Source organism: Anguilla anguilla, chromosome 15 (assembly GCF_013347855.1).
Source record: "Anguilla anguilla isolate fAngAng1 chromosome 15, fAngAng1.pri, whole genome shotgun sequence".
Lineage (NCBI taxonomy): Eukaryota > Metazoa > Chordata > Actinopteri > Anguilliformes > Anguillidae > Anguilla > Anguilla anguilla.
In genome coordinates this window covers 8947268-8970007 of record NC_049215.1, presented here as the reverse complement: position 1 = coordinate 8970007, position 22740 = coordinate 8947268, and the positions used below count along the sequence as shown (strand labels likewise).

Genomic DNA, 22740 nt, shown 5'->3' with positions numbered 1-22740 from the left:
ATTGATTTGGATCAATAGGAAATCATCTTTATTGAACAACCCCGGTGAAATAAATGAGCAACAATGTGTTTGAAGACTTTTTTGGAAGAAATATATGAAGTACAATTACTCAAGTACTTTACACCCCTGTCACTGACACATCCACACCTGCCTCTGATCAGAGTTTTTCTGATCTCAGTGCTTCTTTTCTTCTTTTTTCTTCTTTTCTTCTTAATAATTTCCCAGTTGACTTTGATAAGGTTTGGCCTAGGTCACTGACCATTGCTTTCTTATTTGTCACTGGTACAACTCTGGTCCTTATGTTGATAAATGCCAATAACAGCCTACAAAGGCAATTAAAAGCAATCAGAAACACCTGCGAAACTATTGTGATAATACCCTTTAATAGAAGCTGAGAATCTTCCCTTAAACCACATGTACAGAGCCAAATCAGGAAAAAAATATACATATATATCTTTGTTGCAAGCATTATGGAGCTCTCTCTCTCTCTCTTTCTCTCTCTCTCTCCATATATATATATATATATTTATATATACACACACACGCACACAGTTTCAGGAACTTGATTCATGACACTAGAGCAGAGCAGCAGATCAGCACATATGTATAATAAAGATACACACAGAACAGGTGCTTCTCTTCAGCCCTCCAGATTGGAACATATTCGGGGAATAGTTCCCTGGATACTGTCGAAACATCTTTTATTCACTGTTTTGTACAGTCGATATGAACAGAACATCTATTTAAAATGATACTTCAAAAACAATAAAATATCCTTTTTTTTTTGGGGGGGGGGGGGGGGGGGGGGGGGGGGAGCTGTCATTCAAATGAAATGAAGAGCCTGCGAGATAGCACAAAGCCTTATATGGAGTTTTATATGTAGGCTTTCTCGGCTATCAGTGTGAAATCGCCTGTGGAAAAATCAGTGAGTCTCCTGTGTCCTGAGAGGACAAGTGCATCTTAGAGCGTTCCAAACAAGATAGACTTATATTACCATTTTCATGTTTAAAAATAAACTGCTTTTTTAATTCTTTATTTGTCATTACCTGTCACATGTGTCGGGCATAGGCCTACATTGGGTTAATTGCTCTCACTTCTGATTATCTGTGTTACATATTTGTAATTATTTATTTGTGTGTGTGTGTGTGTGAATTTTACACAACTGCCAGTTTCTGGCTTGCTGTGCCTTTTTAGTGTCACGGCCCAAAAAAAATGAGATTAATTGCAGTTTCCCATCCCAATTTCCCACTAAACCGTATGAAACACCATTTGTCTGAATTCTACTCCCTACGCAGAAGATGGAAATAGTTTTTAAAGTGACTTACTGCCATCTAGTGGTTAGCAAATCTGAAAATAAACCATTCTGACTTTCAAGCTGTCTCCATCAGTTTGTTAAACCTTATCATATATACACGAAACAGAATGATATTTTGCTCATTGAGTCTACTCAAATGCAACACCCATGCCTTCCCTATTTTCCCACATATTATTAATAATAACTGCAGTAGATTCAGCGGCATAACATAACGGTTAGGGACCTAAGCTTGCACCACTGAAGCTGTATCTCAGCACCCTTGACCAAAATACATACAACCTAAATTACTCAAGTAAAATTATATCCAGCTGTGCAAATGGATTGCACATAAAAAATTATTTAAGTAGATTCTTATTCACAATGGTTTTTTTTTTCTTCTTTTGAGAGAGCGAAAAGCCTTGTCACTAAAATGCCTGGCTCCTTGCAGTCAGGGCAAGCTTTGATTTTATATTAGGCTCAGATATGTGTATAAATAAACAGGGCAATAAATTAGCGTATTGTCGTGAGTAGTTTACTCTGTCGGCGTGACGACCTCACAAAGTTTCATATATCAGCCTTGTAATATTGCCGAAAGACAACTACAAACTTGTAGTGAGGGAAAGGCAATACTGACACTACTACCACAGGGAACTTGTTGTGGTTATCTGCAGTATTTCTTAAACATGAAACAAAGATGTTGAGGCCTCGAGACTTAAGACAGGTTTATATGGTGCTGTAAGTTTTATCTCAACTCATTACATTTCCCTGTGCATTATTAACATCTTGTGATTTGCGAGAGACTAAAACGTAGCTGTAAACTAAGTTTACTAGAGTAACTCTATATAAGTGTCATGTACATTTGCAGATATTTATATCAACTCTAAAGATGGCAAGCACCCATTGCCACCAGAACAGTTGGAGGGTAATGGCAGCGTAACACCTGTACAGCTCACTCATACAGGAGTTACAGCCAGTCTGGAGCTCAGAGCGAGGGTCCTCACTCACAGTGTCACCAGAGTTACTGTACACACATATACACAGCACAGTGTCACCAGAGTTACTGTACACACATATACACAGAGTTACACACACATATCCACAGCACAGTCTCACCAGAGTTACACACACATACCCACAGCACAGTCTCACCAGAGTTGCACACACATATCCACAGCACAGTCTCACCAGAGTTGCACACACATATCCTTACTCACAGTCTCACCAGATTTACACACACATCTCCTCAGTTACACACACATATACTCGTAGACTATTTAGACTAATTATGCTTACTTTCGTTTTTAAAAATATTCCAATGAAAAACCAATATGGGACCTTTGTTTTTTGCGTATCAAAGATGTATGAGATGATGAAAGCTGGCTGTTTGTAAATTTTATGCACACTCCTGTTCATGAGATTAGCGTAAGGAAACAGCCATGAACAAATACAGATAAGAAAAAAAATTATGAATGACAAAATGTTTTGTAAATGAGGCCCAATGACACTGTGCAGTTTGCACATACAGACTCTGGGTGCTGGAATAACCAGCAGGCGTCACTGAAGAGCACGTGAGACGGTAGTCCTAACCGAATGAATCCCTCCCTCCCTGGACAGTGCTACAGCACAGGCTAACCATGCGCTGCTCAGGCGCTGCTCATTGCTTAAAAAAAAAAAAATCATTCATTAATACTGCTGAATATTTACTCAAGTACTTTAGGCTAAGTACCTTGCCCAATAATACAATGGTAGGGCTTCACATGTGATTGGAACCTGAAACTATCTGACTTACAAACCAGGAGGAGAAGCCATTTCATGTACCAGGTGTAACCAGTGAGCTGAAATGAGTCTGAAGATCATGCTGAGCCAAAGATGTGAGTCCTCAAGCTGTTTTCAGTAATAGCATGCCACCTGCTATTATTCCGGCTGCACAACTTTAATGGTCTAAAATAATTGAATCTCTTGGTTAGAATGAAAATAACTGAACGCAAAGTAATCGTATTATAACACAGAGATTAAAAATTCTCACAAATCGTTACTTTCCTCACGAAAAGGAATATGGCTTCAGGGAAAGTGCGCAAACACAAAATAAGCACATTAAATGCAATCACACAGATAGGAGATAGTGAACCAGAAGCTAGTGTGTGATTCTTATTTAAACTGGCGGGCCTTTTAATCATGCGACGTAATGAAAAACATCATCATCTGAAGTTCAGGATGATGATCTTTTAGAGTTGTCTGATTGCTCTGTTGGAAATTCAGCCAGCGATTGCGATTTGTTTAACCCCGCTGAGGCGAGTGCGGTTTGATCACGTACGCCACGCACGCGACACCGCGCCCGTTCCGCACGCACACACACACACCTGTCTCAGCGCTGCGTGTACGCAGCGTGGCGTCACGTCAAACCTGCCCTAAGGTGAGACGAGGAGGAGATGAAAGGAAGGGATGAAAGAGGGGTGTAATGAACAACAGGCTTTTCCAGCCCAGAGGAAAGAAGATAGACCGAGCAGGGGAGAGGAGGGAAACTCATTACAGCTACAGAGGTGGGGAGGAAGATTCCCTCTGCCCCTGCGGCCCACCTAGGTTACCAGCACGAAGCGCAGAGTCGAGAGGTTATGTACCTGAGCCCTGCAGGGGGGGTATAAAACACCACCGGAGGGGGGCGGGGTGGGGGGGATGAGCGTGGCAGGAGGGGGTGCGGGGGCAGGGAGGGGGCCGAAGACGGGATAAATATAAACCCCCTCGCCTCCGAAGGCCGCGACAGGTGTTCCCCAGGCCCCGCCCACCTGGCCTTTTGCGGAGAGCCACATGCTCCGGGCCCCAGAAAGGATCAGTCATTCAGCAAATGGCATGCCGAGCAGCCAAGGGGACGCGGCGGACCCCCCGGTCACCGGATCGGCGGCAGCTGGTCTCGGGTGCTATTTTCGCCCCGCGCAGCGCGATGGGCAGCCAGCACCCGGGCCGCGGGGCGCGAGCAGCGCCCACTCTCCTTGCCGCCGCCATGAAGTCCGCAGGGAGCGACAAGGGCGGGTCCCCCTCCGACCCCGACGAGCTGGACAGCGGCAGCGAGAGCTCGGGCAAGTCCACGGGGGGGGGCAGCCCGACCAGGGGGCCCAAGGGGGGGGCCGGCAAGCGGCGGGGCCGGCGCCTGGCCAGCGTCAGCAAGCAGCGGCAGGCGGCGAACGCGCGGGAGAGGGACCGGACGCACAGCGTCAACACGGCCTTCACGGCGCTGCGCACCCTCATTCCCACCGAGCCGGCCGACCGCAAGCTGTCCAAGATCGAGACGCTGCGCCTGGCCTCCAGCTACATCTCGCACCTGGCCAACGTGCTGCTGCTCGGGGAGGACAGCCCCGACGGCCAGCCCTGCCTGCAGTACCACAGCATCACCAGCCCCACGCTCAGGCCCATCTGCACTTTCTGTCTCAGCAACCAGAGGAAAATGGTGAGGCCTGTGCACGCGCGTGTGTACTGTGTGTGCATGTGTGTGTATGTGCACGTGTGTATGTGTACAGTGTGTACATGTGTGTGAGTGCACATTTGCGCGTGTGCGAGTGTGTGCATGTGTGTGTGCTTGTGTGTGAGTGTGTATGCGTGTGCGTGCGCGTTTGTGCGCGAGTGTGCGCGCTTGAAGTCATGTGCATGGTGGACAGTGCCCAAGCCAGGTTAAGGGGCATGTATGGGCTCTCTTGTTGAGCACTGTGCGTTCAAACGCTAGCCTTTCACAGTGCAGAAGTTAACCAGTTCTATTTTTAGAGTTGTCTGGGCGAGTGTGCAGAAACAAACAAACAAACAAACAAACAAATAAACAAATAAATAAATAAATAAATAGTTATATGTCTGTATAGGAAATCAGCCTTTGCAAGTGCAATTCTTGCTTTTAATCGCTGTGGAAAATAATCAGTGACATGTTTTAGCGAACACATAAAATGAATGTGCTGTGTCGTTAAAAAGAACAATCAATTAAAGATTAATACAATACGAAAAAAGCGTAATTGAACGTACGTTTAAAAATGTTTTTTTTTTTTTTACCTCGGCAGGTCAGAGATGGGGAAAAGCACTCGTCTGTTTGAGTTGAGGAAACGGAGAGGACGCATGCTCGGACAAGCGCCGATGTTTACATGTAAAGATGACTACTGTTCTATAGAAGAAGAAAAAAAGAAGCTGAACTTTGTATATTTTTGTAATTTCATGAACGAAAGGGAAGAGAGGGACCCTCACTGAAGTGCACTTTGCGTTTTATCTGAAGTGTTTTGGTAAAATGTAACACGAGCCCGTGTGTACAGCTGCACCTGGCAATGCAGCTATTTCAGTATCAGAAATGCTAAACCTCAGCGTCCCGTTCCTAAATGAAAGTATTGCCTCCGCAGCCAGCCACATGGCTGTAACCGAAGCCAGGACACACAGTGGTTGCTGTCAGTATAGAGACGGCTCTTCTGCCAGCTGGGCAGAGGCAATTAAGTCCCTCTAGTATTGCTACACCATCGGACCGTAAACAAGAACTTTCAGTCCTGTAGCGGCCTGTCGTTCGCCGTATTTTAGCATGCTTAGAGGTAGTTAGCTAAACTTTGCGCTTTAATGGGGAGTTGAATCAGAATACCAATTGTAAGGAATGAATTTATGAGGGCTAGTCAAAACTGAATATACATAAACAACTATAGTCTATATTCAAAATATATAAATTAATTTCAGACGGTACTCTGAAAGAACATGGAAAGAAAGATAAGGCAGAGTAGAAATGGTAAATTGCTTGAAAAGTGATCGCAATTAAAGTCTTTCTCCTGTCAGTGATGTATACATCCTACGATCATCTTCACTACTAATAACTTTTCAACCATGATCAGAAACCCCTTAATAATTACATTGTGTTTACAAACTAGTATTAGTATTTTATTAAATAATTGTCTTGATCAGGAATGTAGTTGCATATGCAATACTGTACGTATAAAGTTCAACGTTTTTGCGTGTGAGAGTGAGAGAGAGAGAGAGAGAGAGAGAGAGAGAGAGAGAGAGACTGCTTGTGTCCTGAAGATCTTGGATTTAAATTTCTTGAAGTAAATTGATTCTGGAAATAATTTTGAATCATGCACCTACTTTGTAAACATATGGTAATCTGGGGTTCAAATACAAAACAACAATGTTTACTTGCTTGTATTGCACAAAACTTCAGACAATATGTTGCTAATACAACATATTCTGATTATTTTAGTTGGTCAAACAGAAATGTAAAAAAAGCACCTCAAATCCTTATGCAACGTGTACTGTTTTGAATATTATTAATGTTGTGCAGTATATAAAAAGAATAGTTAGATTTTACAGTGTCAGAGAATTGCACTTTTCATTGATAAATTTGGTTTTTCCAAGTACTTTTCAAAAATATCTGATGTGCCCAACAATATATTATTACCATGAGAATTTCAACTGTGACATGTGTACAAACCTCTTCTTGTGAGTATCCTATCAAACCAATGGCACAAAATTTCACAACAAATTTGCTATTGAAACTTTTCACCTCAATTAAGAGCCAAAAATGTAGTTTACATATGCACTATTTGCTGAAATATATAGGCCTACCTCTCAAAGTATTAAATATGCCATTTATGTCAGCATACTTGAATTTACCTGGACCTGTGTCCATATTGCAATACTGTTGTTTTATTTTGCACATAGCAAAACATGAAGCTGCTACAAATGACACGTATTTTTGTACAACAGAACAAGATAAATATGAGTTTAACCAATTGCATATATCAGTGAGTTCATTTTCATTCAAATTATTAAAAGTATTTTTAAAATTATGGCTTTGCTCTTTTACTTTTATGCATGTTTTTCGCAGAGAGAAAACCACATATACTCCAAAGACTATTACATTTTCTTTGACATAATACAAGTGTCTTGTATGACAAAAAAATGTTGCAGTGAAAATATTTTCAAAAAACTATTTTTTTTTAATTTTTTTATGCTCTCTACACAGAACAGGATCATAATAGAATATATGGTTCTTCAGATTAAAACCAGAGACTCATGTCCCCTACAGGGGACAAAAAAATGAATTGTTGGGTCTTAGGAGGATATAGCCAAAAACAAAAACTGCACTCTAATGGGTTCCTCTAGTGGACCGCCAAGCGCAGGCTTTCCAGCATCGCCATAATTATAATTATTGGCTAACTACATAATTTGAGAGTAAAATATTTAACAAAATCTACTTACACAAAGTCTATGCGTTGTTCTTGTACAGGCAGAACAAGTGGTAATGTGAGTGCTTAGAAATCTGAAATCTGTTTCCATGACAATGGAAATGCAGTAGGACAAATTCAAAAATCACATTTTTTTTTTTTTTTTTGCTTGATGACATTTTCTTTCACTTCCAATTGAGATTGAAATTAAAATTGAAATTTCCAAACCTCAGTTTGCATTGATTTTTTTTTCTTTTTTCATTCAGAGATCACTATTGTGACCTCTAGCGGGCATGCAAAGCACACCCATACCACAGGGTTAGGGTTAGGGTGTGGTTAGGTAGTGGTTAGGGTTAGGGTTAGGGTTAGGGTTAGGGTTTAGGGTTTAGGGTTTAGGGTTTAGGGTTTAGGGTTTAGGGTTTAGGGTTTAGGGGTATAGAGCAATGCTTCCAAACTGGAGTTTGAGGTCCTCCAGTGGCCCGTGGAGTCCCACGGTGTCCTCAAAAAAAAAAAACATTTTCCATGAGAAGTTATATTCATTATTTAAAATAATGTTTTGTTTATTCTCCGATTTCATAAATCGACATTATGAGTTCCAAAAGAATTTAGATTTACACACCAGAGGTGTTCACTATAACAAACTAGCCTACTTGTAAATAGTTACTTGTCTTGTAATAAATCTCGTTTTGATCCTACTGAAAACTGAAACCTCCAATTTCCATCAAAGATCCCTATGAAATGGGTAGCTCAACAGCTTTTTTCTTTCCTGCAAGCTAACAATGTGTATGAGAGGTTTCAATCTGGGTTTAAGAAGCACCGTTAAAAATAACTGTGGCAATTCTTTATGACAATGATTTATTTTCCACCACACGATTCAGTCCATGTAAACCTAATGTTGATACACACTCCTATCTTGAGCGTCTAGCAGCGATTATAGCCTAACTATCGAGATTCTAAGTAACTGGAGATAAAACTTTTTTTGTAGCCTACTCCACACAGATCATAAAGCCTTGAATATAAAAACGACTCATTGAAATAATTTGAGTAATGTAAACGTTATAATGCTTTTTATCCAGAAAAACCGCAGCTACCCCGTTTCCATTTCTTTTCAGGCCAGTCTCGCCTGGTCCAATATGGCGGCGACGTTGATGTATCGCAGCAACGGGCCGAAGCAGTCAATGTGGCGTCTATGTATATTTGTCTATGCTTTGAACTAAAGACAAAGACATTAGCTATGCGGGAAGGCGATTTGTAACCAGAGACTGTAAAAAATATGGACAAAGCTACTGTGGCGTCACCCATTGACTCTCCGTGGGTCTCTAAAACACGTTAAGTAGGCTAAAGGAAATAGTAAAAATGACTCGCCTACCGAAAAACTTCAGAGGATGATTATTTTATAGTCGTCTACTGCAGCTGTAAATAGCACACGCCATAATGAAATCACTACGAAATGGGATGCCTGCATTTTCTGACTTCGCACAGGTGGACCGTGGTCGGAGCCGCAATGTCAAGGCCAAGAGACGCCACCTCCCACCCCAGTGACCACAGATTGTAGCCCCTACTGTAGCTCAGTCCTCTGCAGTAATCCGGAAGTGACGCAAGCTGTACCTCATTGGTCCAGAACAAATATTGGCACTGTGCCCAAATGACGCAATAAATCATGAAATCGACCCATGGACAGTCATAAGACGAATAAAATACACCTATTATGACTATTTGTTCTTGTGAGAAAAAATTATTGACTTTGTATTTTGATCGCATTTGTACCGTAGACTTACATGGAAACTGGATATGAAGACACCTATACTGGAGCCATCCGTAGTGGCGCTAGTGAGCAACCAGGAAATACAACACCAGGAAATGAGCTTCAAAAACGAAGTCTGGTTTTGGCCGCTTGGTTTAAAACAATGGCGTCGCTAGGGTGGGCTTCTGGGGCTGAAAGTTAACCCTGGATGTTTTTCGTCCAGCCGCGGACCTTTTGACACCAAAATAAATAAATACATTTTGACACCCGAAAAAAAGAGATACAGCACCAAATATCATTCCATTTAATGGCCCCCTAACGTAAACAAATCACCCCCTTCAAATCTAGCAGTAAGTAACCTAACCGACTAGTAGGCGCAGTAGGTTGCAAGACGATTCGATGGCTAGCACTGGTACAGTACTTTACTGTAAAGTTCAGTCACAGGGTTCTGAGTGACAGACTGACAGTTCTGCTTGTCTGACAAACGTACCCACTACGCAGAGTTCTGTAGACGAGTCCGAATATTTCTCGTTCAGTAACGTTAGTGTCACTGAACTGTCAGAAACGATGGATATCCACGGATTTTTAAAGAAAATATCGAGGCAGATTTTTGAGAAGGAGATTCAGGAGAATAATGATGAAATTGAGAATGTAACTACCGGTACAGCGGATGTTGAGAGAAGGTCAGCAGCTCAGCCTGAGAGTGCAGAGCTTCCGGTTTGTGCAGGGCAGCACAGGGTTGATGATACTGGCTATACATGCAGCTAATTGTGATTAACTAAAATTACGCTATTAGCGAGCTAAAATCAGATTTAGTAGTTTAACGTCAGCAAAATAATTATCCGTGATGTCAGCTCAGTAACGTTAGTACGGCTAACGTTAGCTAACAACGTTAGCTAGCTAGCTAACGTAACTGGCTGGCTAAGCCAGCTAACATGGTTAGCTATATTCTTTTTAGCTTGCCTGCCCAGTGCCTTGCCAGTTTACATGCTAGTATGAAAGGTTAAAAAAAAGCCATTAGACATCATCACTCACAGCTGCATAGGATAAGCAGCTAGGTAGTTAGCTAGCTATTTATGGCTAGTATTTTTTTTATTAATTTAGTTACAGTATATAAATACATATTCTGGTAACTAAGTGTGTTTGTATAGCCAGTTATATTGAATCACACTATTTACTCTGTTAGTCTGTTTCTCTGCTGTAACATAACCAGTTTAATTATTAATTATGTAACTACATCTAGCTGTCTTCATTCTGCTTTGCAATACAGCCACATACATATTACATTCATTCAACATTGTATCCCTATACTAGCCAGATTAGTATAGCACTGTCATTATTATTTTTTTGTAATCTACAGTAATGTTTGTATGTGTAATAATATAATAATTCCTGCTGGTTATGTAGGGGTATTACAGTTTGGGATGCATATGCGTCCAAGCCTGTGGTGAACTTTGCATTTGCTTTATGAACAATTTGATAGGAATTATCAATTAAAGGTGTGAGGAATTAATTGCCAGACACAAGGTGTTTTGAATGAAAAACAGGATGCGATCTTCTATAAATAATGTGTCAAATTATAAAAAAGTAACCATGGCTGTTTTTGCGTTATTGTAAGAAATTGAAAACTGTGCTTTTAGAAGGAAGAGAGTTTTCAGAGACTGAATTTCCATTCATTGAATGATCAGATCATCTGCAATGCCCGTATGCAACTACTCAATGCATGCTCCAAGTGGCCAGGGTCTACGCAGGACTCATTCATTCTGCGCCACAGCAGAGTTGGCCTGCGTCTAGAGGCTGGTGAGAGTGGAGACGGGTGCCTTCTCGGTGAGTTCTTTTTTTTCCCAGTGTATAATAGGCTATTAACTGTGCAAAATAATATATCACAACGGTTTTACTCTATTATGTGACTGGGCTATCCACTGAAAACGTGGCTTCTCACTCCCTTTGCCGATCCCCGAACAGCAGAGGAAATGCGCTACAATTTGGCGCACGGCAGAACAAGGTCGGTTGTGGAGCGCACCATCGGACTGCTGAAGGGCAGGTGGTGTTGCCTTGATGCATCAGGTGTAAAACTCCTCTACAAGCCAGAGAAGGTAACTTTATTTTACAAAAATACATAGCTTAAATTTATTTTTAAAATAGGTCAACTTAAAGCAACATATACGAACATTTTATATTTAGGTTTGAAATTGCACACCCAAAGGTTCTGGCCAAATAGCTGACAACAGTTTAATTTGGAACTACGGTTACTGAGATTTCCCCTTGAAGCTTGTACATTTGGTAGCAATGCTAGTGTAAACAAATGGAATCAGCTGATTCCTATCGTTTCCACTAGCATTGCAACAAAATGCGAACAGATTTCAAGGGGACATCTCAGTAACTGTAGTGCCCATTAGTAGTGCAAGTTTATTTGACAAGAACATTGGGGTATGCAATTTCAAACCTAAATATTAGCTGTTGGCCTGTTTTAAGAATTAATGGTTTCCCTCCACAATCAAAGGTGACACGCATAATACTGGCATGTGGTGTGCTCCACAACATAGCTCTGAGGCATGGTATTGAAATGGATGTGGAGATTAGAATGGACCCCCAAGAGCTTCCAAACCCACCACCCAATGGAGCACCTGCCCCGGCTGATGCAGTGAGAAGGAGGCGGCAGCTCAGAGATTGCTGGTAAGAAACAGAATGCCAGACAATATACAAAGCATAGGTTTTTTTTAGTCACGTTGTGGAAAACGTTCAACAGTTGCATTATGTAAATGAATCAAACCCTTGCAAATTCTTGTGAGTTCAGTCACAATCTGCCTCGGTCACCACCCTCGGCACCTGTGGCCAAACCTTCCCCCTCACTCCTGGCACCTGCTGATTTGGGAGCCTCACACACTTTATCCCTGGGTTGAGGGCGCACGGGCTGCAATGCAGCTTTCCCCCGTTTCTATGTGAATAAAAGAGTAAAATAAATCAGTGCATGTCTTGTATATTGACAACAAAAAGTTTCACATTCTCTTAATTACTTACCCTGATCCAGTGACGCAGTCGTGGGGGTTTCGCGCGCCGACTTCACTGTTTTCGATGTTACTGCTAAAGGATGTAAAAGCTGCGATTAAAAAAATATGAAAAATAAAAATAAAGCAAAAAAGCAAAATAGAAGAAACTCACTGTTTTTGAAACATTCACTGTCCCCGTCGGAGCATGTGCCAGTGCATGCGCGTTCCCCAATGATTGATGCGATGCGCTGGTCCATTTGGGAGAGCTCCGGCATGCCAGGCCCCCCTCCCTTTGCTTTAATGCTGCGGTTATGTATGGCTATTTTTGGCTGGACCGCAACAGCAGGGCCAGCCCTACAAACATGAATGTCTGTGACTGACTGACTGACTGACTGACTGACTGACTGACTGAGTGAGTGGGTGATAGAGTTACACCGTGCATGTCTGTGAAGTCGGCCAGTTCCAGGTTTTAACCTGGTTTAGTTTTAGCTACCATTTAAACTGACTATGACAGGAAGATATCTAAATGAAGAGGAATAAACTAGTAGTTTAAATTGAATTGAGAAACGCATGAAAGAAGCTCAACGCAAGTCGTTTGGTACTACCCCCATAGACAGCTTTTCTTTTGTGAGAAATAAATGGCAAGTTAGCCAGCTAACCGCATTTATACTAGGTTTTGACCTGGTCTAGTTGGTTTTTCACTTGCAGTTTAAGGTAAGACCATTTCTTTTTCAGATCAGCCACAGTCCTGTCTTGCTGCCCCACCTCGTTCACTGCAGTGGCAACACACTCCCAAGCTACCTGTTTGGCTTTGTTTGTCAACCCGCTATTTAGTTCACTGAATAATATATCTCCTCTACCGTCGCCGTGATCTCGTCTTACAAAAAGTTTGCTTTTCTCTTTTGGTCCATGGTTATTCCTGACTAAACCCTCATTTGTGCTAGCATTATATAAGGGGAAATTGCTCATTGTAAGGCACGTTCAGGTGCTGTCAATTTTAAGTTAATTTGAGATTTATAGATCACAGATGTTTAAGTTACAAATGGGCTTCTTAGAACCTGCGTAAGCAAGGTTTTTTATGCTCAGTATCTTTTATGAATCGAATGTAAGCACACTGCCCGAAATTATCTTAAGGCTAAGTTCAAGTATAAATCAAAGAACATTTTTATAAATGAGGCCCCAGATGTACTTTTCCAATGCCACTTTGCCGAAAAACTGCACACTCTCGTTTTCAATCATAGGATTTGTTTTGCAACAATATTCTAATGCCGGGGACTTGCTTGTGGAGCCAGTTAGCGTGCAAATTTGTCAGCACATGGGCATTGCTACATTTGACAGTTAAACGATGTAGGTCACAATCTTAGCAGCCCCATGAGATTCCTGTGGCATTCTCTATCAAACTGGGAGCACTGAACAGCACGCATGCAGCCTGCCACTGCGTCTTTTCCCTGTGCAGTCGCTGCGCTGTCGGATGCATGTAAAGTGATCATTACTGCACAATGAGGCAGGTGACACTAGACCTCTGCAATCCGTGTTCCATCCTGAGAGATTCCACACTGCTGGGGCATTGGCTGGGCATTCTCACTTTTACAAATGTCTCACATACTGTATATCAGTTGAATGTTTCAATAGCCAATTCTGAGTACTATGGGCATGAACCAGCTATTTTCATCTGCGGCATTTCACAAACGAATAAAATCACAAACTGAATTCACGCAAACCCCCCCCCACCCCCAACAAACTGAACCCACATACACGCATGCACACACTACTGCACACCACAAACCCCTCCACCACAATCTACACCCACACACCCCAAAACCCAACATGTGCACACACCTCACACACGCACGCGCACACACCCCACAAACTGAACATGCACACACACACACAAACTTAATGTGCGCACACTGATATCCTGAGACTTTGGGGCAAAAGAAAAAATACAAATCCATACCTTCAATTCTCTTTATTTTTTAAAAAATTCAATTGATATCAGGGTAAAGAAAAGAGTAACCAATATTAATGAGCTGGCACTGCATCTTACATACGAGGTCCAGGGCAATTTCAGTTCTTAAGTGGCACGTCACCAGCACCACGCATTTACATTACATTATTTTTACATTTTTTTTATCGAAAGTGAAAAGAATAAACTATAGCTGGATAGAACCAACATTCAAAATACAGGGCTTACTGCTTTGGCAAAACAGGAAATAGTAGTTGAGAAAAGGAAAAGAAAACAGGCCAGGGTCCTTATACTTAGCTGAGAGAAGGCGTACTCAAGTCTAATTCAACTTGTTTTAAAATGCAGTGACTGAAGGTGCCTAATTAAACCAAATGCTTTTCATTCCAAAATAAGGGGGACTGACAAAAAGGACCACTGGGAAAGAATAAAAAATGATAATTTGGGGGAAAAAAGGGCCAAAGGTCAATTTAGAGATGTCCAAATATGGCACCTCATCAATTAGTGCCATTTGCAAAGTCGCGTTGGGGACGCTAGTTTGAGGATTGGTGCTCTTTAAGTGTAAACATGATTCGTTTAGAAAAAGGAGTTAAAATTAATGTTGTTAAAGCCCTTTAAATCACATCTAAACATTATGGGTTATGGTTGAGAATACAGGAGGTAGAATAGAAAAAGAAAGAAAGAAAAAAAAATTGAAGACGAGCACTTTGTAACAAAACTTTCTACGGCTCCTACGACTGCTACTGCGTTTAAAATGCAGGCCTTAGTCTTCATCCTCCTGCTCCGACTCGGATTCTGCAAAAAGATCAAACAGGAAATCAGCCGCGTGAACGTACTCTTCATTTATACAGCAAACGATGAGTTACTCTTCAGTGCGAAAACGCTGCAGACAGGACTTCAGTCACTTTAGAGATGCCGGTGTGACCAGCTAGAGGTCAACTGGCTGACAGTGTCAGGGCTGTACAGTGCGACGATATTGTCACATTTGCGACTGAAAATAACGTACTATGCAAACATAAAAAATACTTGTACCACACCTCTGTGACAAGTTGTTTGGCTCAATAGAGTTTTATCATTATTACTGTTAATTCTACAGGACTCGGGAGTCCAACATGACTTCTCTCAGACAGACAAATGCCTGCAATATGGGCAAAAGTACAGTGCCCTCCAAAAGCATGGGATCAGTAGTGAAATTTGTTTTATTTGCTATTCTCTTAAAGCTGCAGTAGGCAACTCACAATGGTCGCAGTGTCGTTAAAACATTTTTTAAACTGTAACACCCATTGGCCCCACACACAGAGAGAGACACCCTCACCCCCCTGCTTCTCGTCGTGAGCGAACAACATTTCTAGCTACTCCTCAGCAAACACGATTACAGTTTGGTAGCTAGCTAATGCAGTGGTGGTTTTGCTAAGTCCACTAGCTAGTCTAAAGTGAGCCATCTACCTGATGGTTTGCGATAGCTGACGCAAGTGAAGTATTTTTTTACACATGTAAATTCTTGAACAAGGCTACCCTCTATCCCAGACTAATGGTTACCAGATGCACCAAGCCCAAATTCGGTACTCTGCTGGACATTTCACAGCAGGACCTTTCCCACAGGTGACTGCAGTCACTCTTTCTTTCTGAAGGCATCTAGCCATGCATGCGTGCTGTTATGTGAACATGCAAGGTCAGTCTCACTGCTGATAGGTTCACGACATGAACCCTCTCTTTGATCGTTCATGCTGTAAACCACTTGCTTTGAGAAAACAGAAACTCGGGCCGAATCCCTGGTTTCAGAAGGCAGAATGTGACAAAATAACAGTGCGTGGTGCTGGATTTCTCTCACAGCAGTTCTTTCTAGGATTTCTACCATAAAAATATGTGACCTTTCCTGTTAGCTTTCCAAAATAAAAAGTTACCTCCTGGAGGTATCTGGCAGCACAACCCTCAAGTGCAATAAGTGTAATTCTAAGATAGTTCTTTTTTTTGTTTTTGTTTTTTTTGGGGGGCGGGGGGGGGAGGGGGGAATTTCTCTGTACAAAGCCAGAAAAAATTAGTCTGTACTGATCCATGGACCATATCTTAAAAAACGGGGTAACGGCTGGTCAGTAGTAGACATTTTTTGGTGGAACCCATATTAATACAAATGATTCAATACAGATTATTTTTATAATTTTTGTTTTATAATAGAGCATGCCATGTAATTTACCACATTTAAAGTTTTTTTTGTTTGTTTTTTTTTCTTTACCTTTAAGGTTTGTGCTACAAAGTTTTGACCTTAGTAGCACCCGTACTTGTGGCAAATACTTGGTGTACAGCCCTGAATTTGCAGGTAAACTTTCACTAAATAATACATGCCAAAAACCCTAATACTTAAGCATCCTGCAGCAATACGTGCTGCAAGGTAAGAGCTTCCAGAATCATCTAAACATGCACAGAAGAAGAGTAATCAATGAAACGTACTCTTCTGGAATTATTACACTACTACACTAATCATGTGACTTCCGCCAGTCCGCTGAGACCAATCAAACCCTGTACACACCTTCCTCAGCGTTCTTCAGCCACTCCACAAACTTCTTCATCTGCTCGAGGAAAACGCTCTTTCCCTTCGCCACATGAGCGTCCGTGTACCACTTCAAGATGGCCTCTTCGCTCAAAACGTCCGCTGCAGCAGATAAAACAAAGCACGTATTTCAGGATGGCGGGCCTGGCAGACGCGCACGTGCAGAACAGCGGGAAGGACGCCGAGTAACGCTGGGGACGCACGCGGGGGGGGGGGGGGGGGGTTACGCACCTTTGTAGAGCAGCACCACGATCTTCTGAAAGGAGTTCATGAAGTGAATGTTGTCGTAGCAGTACTCCTGGATCTTGAGCAGCAGGGTGATCTCGGACAGCCCCTGGGAGGTGAAGGCTTTCAGGAGGGGGCTGTATTGCTGGGGGAGGGGGGAGAGAAGAGGAGAGAGAGCACCAGGAGGGGCCACGTCAAACTCCACCAGAGACTTGCCATGGAAATGGCCAACGTTACCCAAAGGATAACGCAACCACATGCAGCGTCGAGTTATATCTAATGCAGTCACATCCTGTGTAGCATCTTAAATAAAAGTACATAAATCCAGTAAAATGAATGTTGTTTTTAATGTATGCAAATTGCAATGTGAAGCTGAAAAACTTCCACCTAGTGTGGACAATAAAGCTTGAAGTCTAAAAGGAAACCCACAGAGGGCCGTGCCCATTGAGGTGCTGTTATAACACAGGGGCGCACAGATCCTCTGAAGCAGTGTTTCTCAACCCTGGTCCTGGGGATCCACCGCCCTGCATGTTTTAGATGTCTCCCTGCTCCAATACACCTGATTCAAATGAATGGGTCGTTATCAGGCTTCTGCAGAGCTTGATGACGACCCACTCATTTGAATCAGATCTGTTGGAGCAGGGAAACATCTAAAACATGCAGGGCAGTGGGTCCCCAGGACCAGGGTTGAGAAACACTGCTCTGCAGGTCAGCAATCCTGGGAGGGGACCGTGCTGCCCCCGGTGGTCCTTCAGCGCTCTGCTAGCGGAGGTCGAAGCAGCACCGTCCCGCTGAGAGCGCCGGGCTCACCTTCAAGAGCTTGATGGCTTGTTCCGTGACCAGCTCCTCCTTCTTATTCCACTCCACGGAGCTCATGACGCTGGACCAGACGATGCCGATCATGGTCTGCTCGGAGATGCCGGTCTTCTTCATCTCCTCCTTGACGTAGACGATGATCTGGGGAGAGAGTGTGGCCGTTCAGCAAAGCGGTCGCAGGATGGTTGCGGGATGCTGCCCGCGTGTTCATTACATTTAACCGTGTTTTCCCAGAACCCTTTAATCCAACTACCTGAAAAAAATCTAAGCTACCTTCTGGTGCCAATCAAGTTGCACCAATGTGATTGAAAGTAGCTTATACAGCGTCTGGCTGCTGACGGAATAACCTTAGTGTGGTCCTCCTGACCTTGCAAATGGCCCTGATTTAAGAGAAGCTTTACTCCCCCCACTGAACCACAGTGTACCACATCCCAGGGGTCACACTGGGATGTGGTACACTGAAAGACAGGACGGGTGGAGATGGTACTAAGGCTGAGGGGCGGAGCAGAGGAGAGGGTAGGGGTGTAGAGCAGAGGGGAGGGTGGGGTTTTAGAGCGGAGGGAAGGTGGCGGAGTCGCCCCGCACGCTCACGTCTTTGAAAGGGTCCCCGCGGGACATCTGCTCCTGGAGCTCCTTCTGCAGCTCCTTGCGGGCGCCGATGGACTGCTGGTTGCGGGCGAAGTCCGAGAGCTCCTTGAGCCCCGCGTCGGTGAAGTAGCGGGAGAAGTGCTCGCAGCTCCGCTTGTTCGCCGGAAACAGCTCCTGTGCGGCAAACGCAACGTCAGACCGCTGTCAGGCAAGCACTCAAGCCACGCCAGTCAAATGGTAGAAATGCCCCCCTACCCCCCTCCCCTCCAAAGACACAGCAAGACCGACACTGAGGACCCGTTACCATCAGCCTGTTGTCCATGCCCACTTTTCGGAGACTGCCGGCCACAGAGTTGATGTCTTTCTCGTGTATCCAGGATTTGAACAGCTTCACAGCAAAAGCCGCAGAGACACCTGGAGAGTGAGAGAGGGGAGAGGGGGGGGGGGGGGGGGGGGGGGGAAGAGAGAAAGACTGTTCAGCTCTCTTGCACACAGCAGGGTTTGAATACCAAAGAGAAGAGCGTAAGGAAACAGAGCAGCACACGTTCACAGTGTACATTAATCACGGGCGGTACAACACCAGGCAGGTGGAACGGAAAGCGGTTCAGTAGAGGGGCGACTCACCTTCTTTGACGAGGTTCTCGTTGAAGAGGCTGCTGAGGATGGAGGCGGATATGTTCCCGTTGGCCAGCAGGATCCCCGTCAGCATGGCCAGCTTGTTCCGCTCCGACTCGGAGAATCCCTTCAGGAACAGCAGCAGCTGCCAGGAGGCCAATCGATTGAGTGATTGATTTTATCTGACATATTTTAAAATACACATAGAATTGGTAGCCCCTAGGCAATGACCATATACACAGTAGAATTATGGAGGAAACTGGACACAATACAGTAGGAAGGAAATCCAACACACACAGGGGTGCCCGGGGACAAAATTTGAGAGCCACCCACTTAAATAATAGTGTACACCACACTGAATTATGAAGGCAACAACAAATATACATCAGTGGGAACCAACCCTGTTCCTGGAGATCTGCCATCCAGTAGGCCTTCATTTCAACCCTAATTTGGCACACCTGACTACTAATTAGCAGCTCAATGAGATCTCAGGCTGCTGAGTGAGGTGTGCTTTGTTAGGGCTGGAATGAAAACCTACAGGATGGTAGATCTCCAGGAACAGGGTTGGTTACCACTGATAAACATGAGTCAGAGTATTTTTTTTATGAATCAAATCAGACTCATTCTATTAGAAAGCGGTGGCCCAATTTACACAATCTCTTTAAGTGCAACTTCAGTAAACGTCTTGGCAGTGAGCGCAGATAACCTGAGACAGGCCTCACCTTCTTGATCTCATCCTCCAGCCCTTTCTCCAGGTACTTGTAACGCCTGATTAACTTGTTAAAAACCTGAGGTGTGGGACAAAACGAGAATTAGAAGAAAAATTTACTTGAACTCTGAATTAGGTTTTTGAGATGTGACTTAGAAATGTAATTTAAACTGCATCATGCCTGATACGTAGAATCCTGAATGATTTTTTCAAGTGGAAATAAAAAACCGAATCATAGAAATCAAAATTACTACTTTCACCAAAGTGAGTCTTCAAAACCTCAAACTGTCACGTTTATGCTTTATGAATATCTGATCTGACAGTATAGACCATATTAATAATTCAAAGCTGTGTTTGAGGATAATGGTCTGAAAGAAAGGAGCAGTGACTGTAACAGCTCACCTGAGCATACGCTTGCATGGTCTCCAGGTCTTCTTGTGCTGTAAAGACACAGAACTCTGTGCGGGTCAAGTCATCAGACAGAGTTCCACCGGGGGCTGAAAGAGCAAAAAATAAGTATGTATTAATTAGTTTTTCTTCTAAAGACGCCTACAAAATATAGGACAGAGTATATGTTCTATACAGGACATCTCACAAACACCGCGCCTATGTTTTCTGCAGTGTTTCAGGGGTTGGCTGCACAGTACTGAATTTAGGGCTTGTGTTCCTTACCCAGCATTCCGCCGGCCACCAGGATGTCAAAGAGCGTCTCTGCATAGCGACGGTAGTCAAGCTTGGCGCCAGAGGCATCAAGGAACTTCGCAACTGCGTCCAGATCAGTGCCAGTTTGAGTCAGACCTAGAACGATGCTTTCCTGAAACTGAGTAGGGTCAAATCTCTCCTTTTCATCTGAAAAACATGATTTCCAGGTATTAAAGAAAAAATAACAGCACAGTAGACATTCGTCAAAATTCAACACGTGAACACGAAAATGTGAAATTGAGGGAATTGTATACCTCTTTTCCTAGTTTTAAAACGCTGGCCGGTTAGCGTTGGCTTTTGCTGCTTTTGATTATTCATAAAAGACACCCTAAGGAAGAAAAAAAACATGCCAACTGATTAATGCTGCCTTGCAAAATAGTAAACACTACTAACAGTATATTGTATTTAACACTGACTACATATTTCCCTCCCATGCAGACACTAAATTGTTTTGACATAAGAGGGCACGTAAAACTTCGTCACGTTTTATTGACAAGTGACACTTTCAAATAAATTTTGAGGAAATGGCAGATAGGCAGCCGTTCGCGGACAGAAATTTGCACTCGGTTTCCCAGGAACACCCCTCTTCCTACAACTACGTCGCACAATACGTTGCCATGTTTAAAAAGAAAGCGCACGATCGCGAAATGTAAACTTGCAACTACCATTTGAAGACGTTAATATGCAGCATAAAACATTTACAGATGCTAGATGGCTTTATTTTGCTATAACGTTACACATGGCAAATCCTGTTAGCGCTAAATTACGTTAATCTTCCAGTTTAATGTTAGCACATAGCACGTCCTGACTGCGCAGTGTCGAAGGTCGGCTCTTGGCATTGTTTCATACACATCGTACCAAAATGGTCTCCAAAAAATGACATGTACTTTGGTAACGTAACTTACGATCAGCCAACAAGACTGAGCCAGATGCCTCGATCTCTAGATACAAAAAGTCTCCCGTCGAATCGAGACTTCAACAGGTCTCATTTTATAGCCCAGCGTTAGCTTGAGAGAGACAGAAACACATGCCCACACATGCGAGACCTGTCAACGTCGTAGATCATGTAGTTAGACCAGCAAACAGGAATCCACGACGATCCTCAAAGATTTCACAATCAAGCTACTGGTAACAACGTCATTCCCAAGTCAAGCCAAACGATGACTGCGTTAGGATACCCATTTCAAACATCAGGAACCGCAAAGCCAGAGTGGAAACTAACGTTAGCTAGCTTACGCAGTTGAATAGCCAACATACGCAGATAGTCTACAGCACACATCAGGCTAGGGCTAGTCAACTTTGCTAGGCCAGAACATCTAACGCTAGTCCACGTTAGCTAGGACAGCAACCTAATTAAAACAGGTCGAATGGCACAGGGTTAGATGCAATATAACCAAGACAGTGATAGTCTAGCCGTTCACTAACTTGTTACGATAGCTGATGTAAGCCGATTTAAAAATAAGTTTGCATACACAGATAACAAATTCAAAGTTCCCTACACAGCAAACTAACGCTACACACTTCGCATAGAAACTGGAAAAAACATAACTGAGTTTGGCAAGCTAACGTTAGTTAATCAACTAGTCACGACATCTAACATAACGTTAGTTAGCCTAGCTACGGTATCGAACTGTTAGCGAACTTAACTAGTCTAATATTACATTTTAGCAAGTGATGGCAAACCATATTTATTTAGGCCAAGAAGGCAGTTTAGCTACTACACAGTTTCAGTCCTTTGCCACAATGCTACTAGCCTATAATTTTCGCGATAGCTACTGGTTAACCTAGTTAACAGGCTAAACGGAATCTCAAAATATCTAGCTAAAGTTACACGGCGACATGTCGAAAACTCAGCAGTGGACACCCTACATTAGTCTAGTTCGCAAATCCAGCTAGCAGAAGCAATCAAGAACTTACCGAAAATAATGCAGATCTAAAACAGTTTTCGAACCAAAAAACGACTGCGACTATATCCAAAACCTCAGCCCCAACTAAAAAAAAAAAAAAAAATCCTACAATAAAATACAACCGAGTGCGACGGCGCCAGCCTGAAACGTGAATCCATTAATTTTCTCAGGGTATGTTCAGGCTTAGAAAGTAACTAATGTAATTTATTACCAGTTTGATTCACCTAAACCAATCTTTAATGCGTAAATTACCTTCATATATTACGTTACTAAAGCCTGTTGCACATAATTCACCCATTTTTGCGTGAATATGTTTTTTAAGTTATACCTTGCTCCCCTCCAGTTAGATTAGTTGCTATGATCCCAACTTTGCCTTCAGTAAGTCGATCCCACTATTCTCTTGTAAGGGGAGGGGGCGTGTATTGTATTTTCGAGTTAGTCTTAATTTGTTTTCATTTTTAACATT

The 22740-nt window shown here is 42.9% G+C and overlaps 3 protein-coding genes across 5 annotated transcripts; 2 read left to right on the top strand and 1 right to left on the bottom strand.

Moving 5' to 3' along the window:
- The first annotated feature begins 4055 nt into the window (after window positions 1-4055).
- Window positions 4056-7628, top strand: si:ch211-246m6.4 (transcription factor 15). Its single transcript, XM_035393118.1, has 2 exons — window positions 4056-4736; window positions 5332-7628. The coding sequence occupies exons 1-2, from the start codon at window positions 4137-4139 to the stop codon at window positions 5362-5364; spliced, it is 633 nt and encodes a 210-aa protein (XP_035249009.1). The 5' UTR covers window positions 4056-4136; the 3' UTR covers window positions 5365-7628.
- Window positions 7629-10869: 3241 nt separating this feature from the next.
- LOC118214655 (putative nuclease HARBI1) lies at window positions 10870-11978 on the top strand. Of its 2 annotated transcripts, none has more exons than XM_035394787.1 (3): window positions 10870-11038; window positions 11177-11307; window positions 11715-11978. In XM_035394787.1, the coding sequence occupies exons 1-3, from the start codon at window positions 10918-10920 to the stop codon at window positions 11889-11891; spliced, it is 429 nt and encodes a 142-aa protein (XP_035250678.1). In that variant the 5' UTR covers window positions 10870-10917; the 3' UTR covers window positions 11892-11978. The 2 variants fall into 2 exon arrangements, with proteins under 2 accessions (XP_035250678.1, XP_035250679.1); XM_035394788.1 differs by having other exon boundaries at window positions 11758-11888.
- A 2177-nt stretch (window positions 11979-14155) lies between these two features.
- Window positions 14156-22429, bottom strand: LOC118214516 (basic leucine zipper and W2 domain-containing protein 1-A-like). 2 transcript variants are annotated; one of them, XM_035394526.1, is made up of 12 exons: window positions 22285-22429; window positions 20622-20695; window positions 20338-20514; window positions 20068-20162; window positions 19679-19744; window positions 18966-19101; window positions 18646-18755; window positions 18345-18515; window positions 17748-17894; window positions 16944-17082; window positions 16692-16814; window positions 14156-14959 (listed from the first exon to the last, which is right to left on the bottom strand). In XM_035394526.1, the coding sequence occupies exons 2-12, from the start codon at window positions 20683-20685 to the stop codon at window positions 14928-14930; spliced, it is 1260 nt and encodes a 419-aa protein (XP_035250417.1). In that variant the 5' UTR covers window positions 20686-20695; window positions 22285-22429; the 3' UTR covers window positions 14156-14927. The 2 variants fall into 2 exon arrangements, with proteins under 2 accessions (XP_035250417.1, XP_035250418.1); XM_035394527.1 differs by lacking the exons at window positions 20068-20162; window positions 20622-20695; window positions 22285-22429 and having other exon boundaries at window positions 19679-19750; window positions 20338-20415.
- Window positions 22430-22740: the final 311 nt, after the last annotated feature.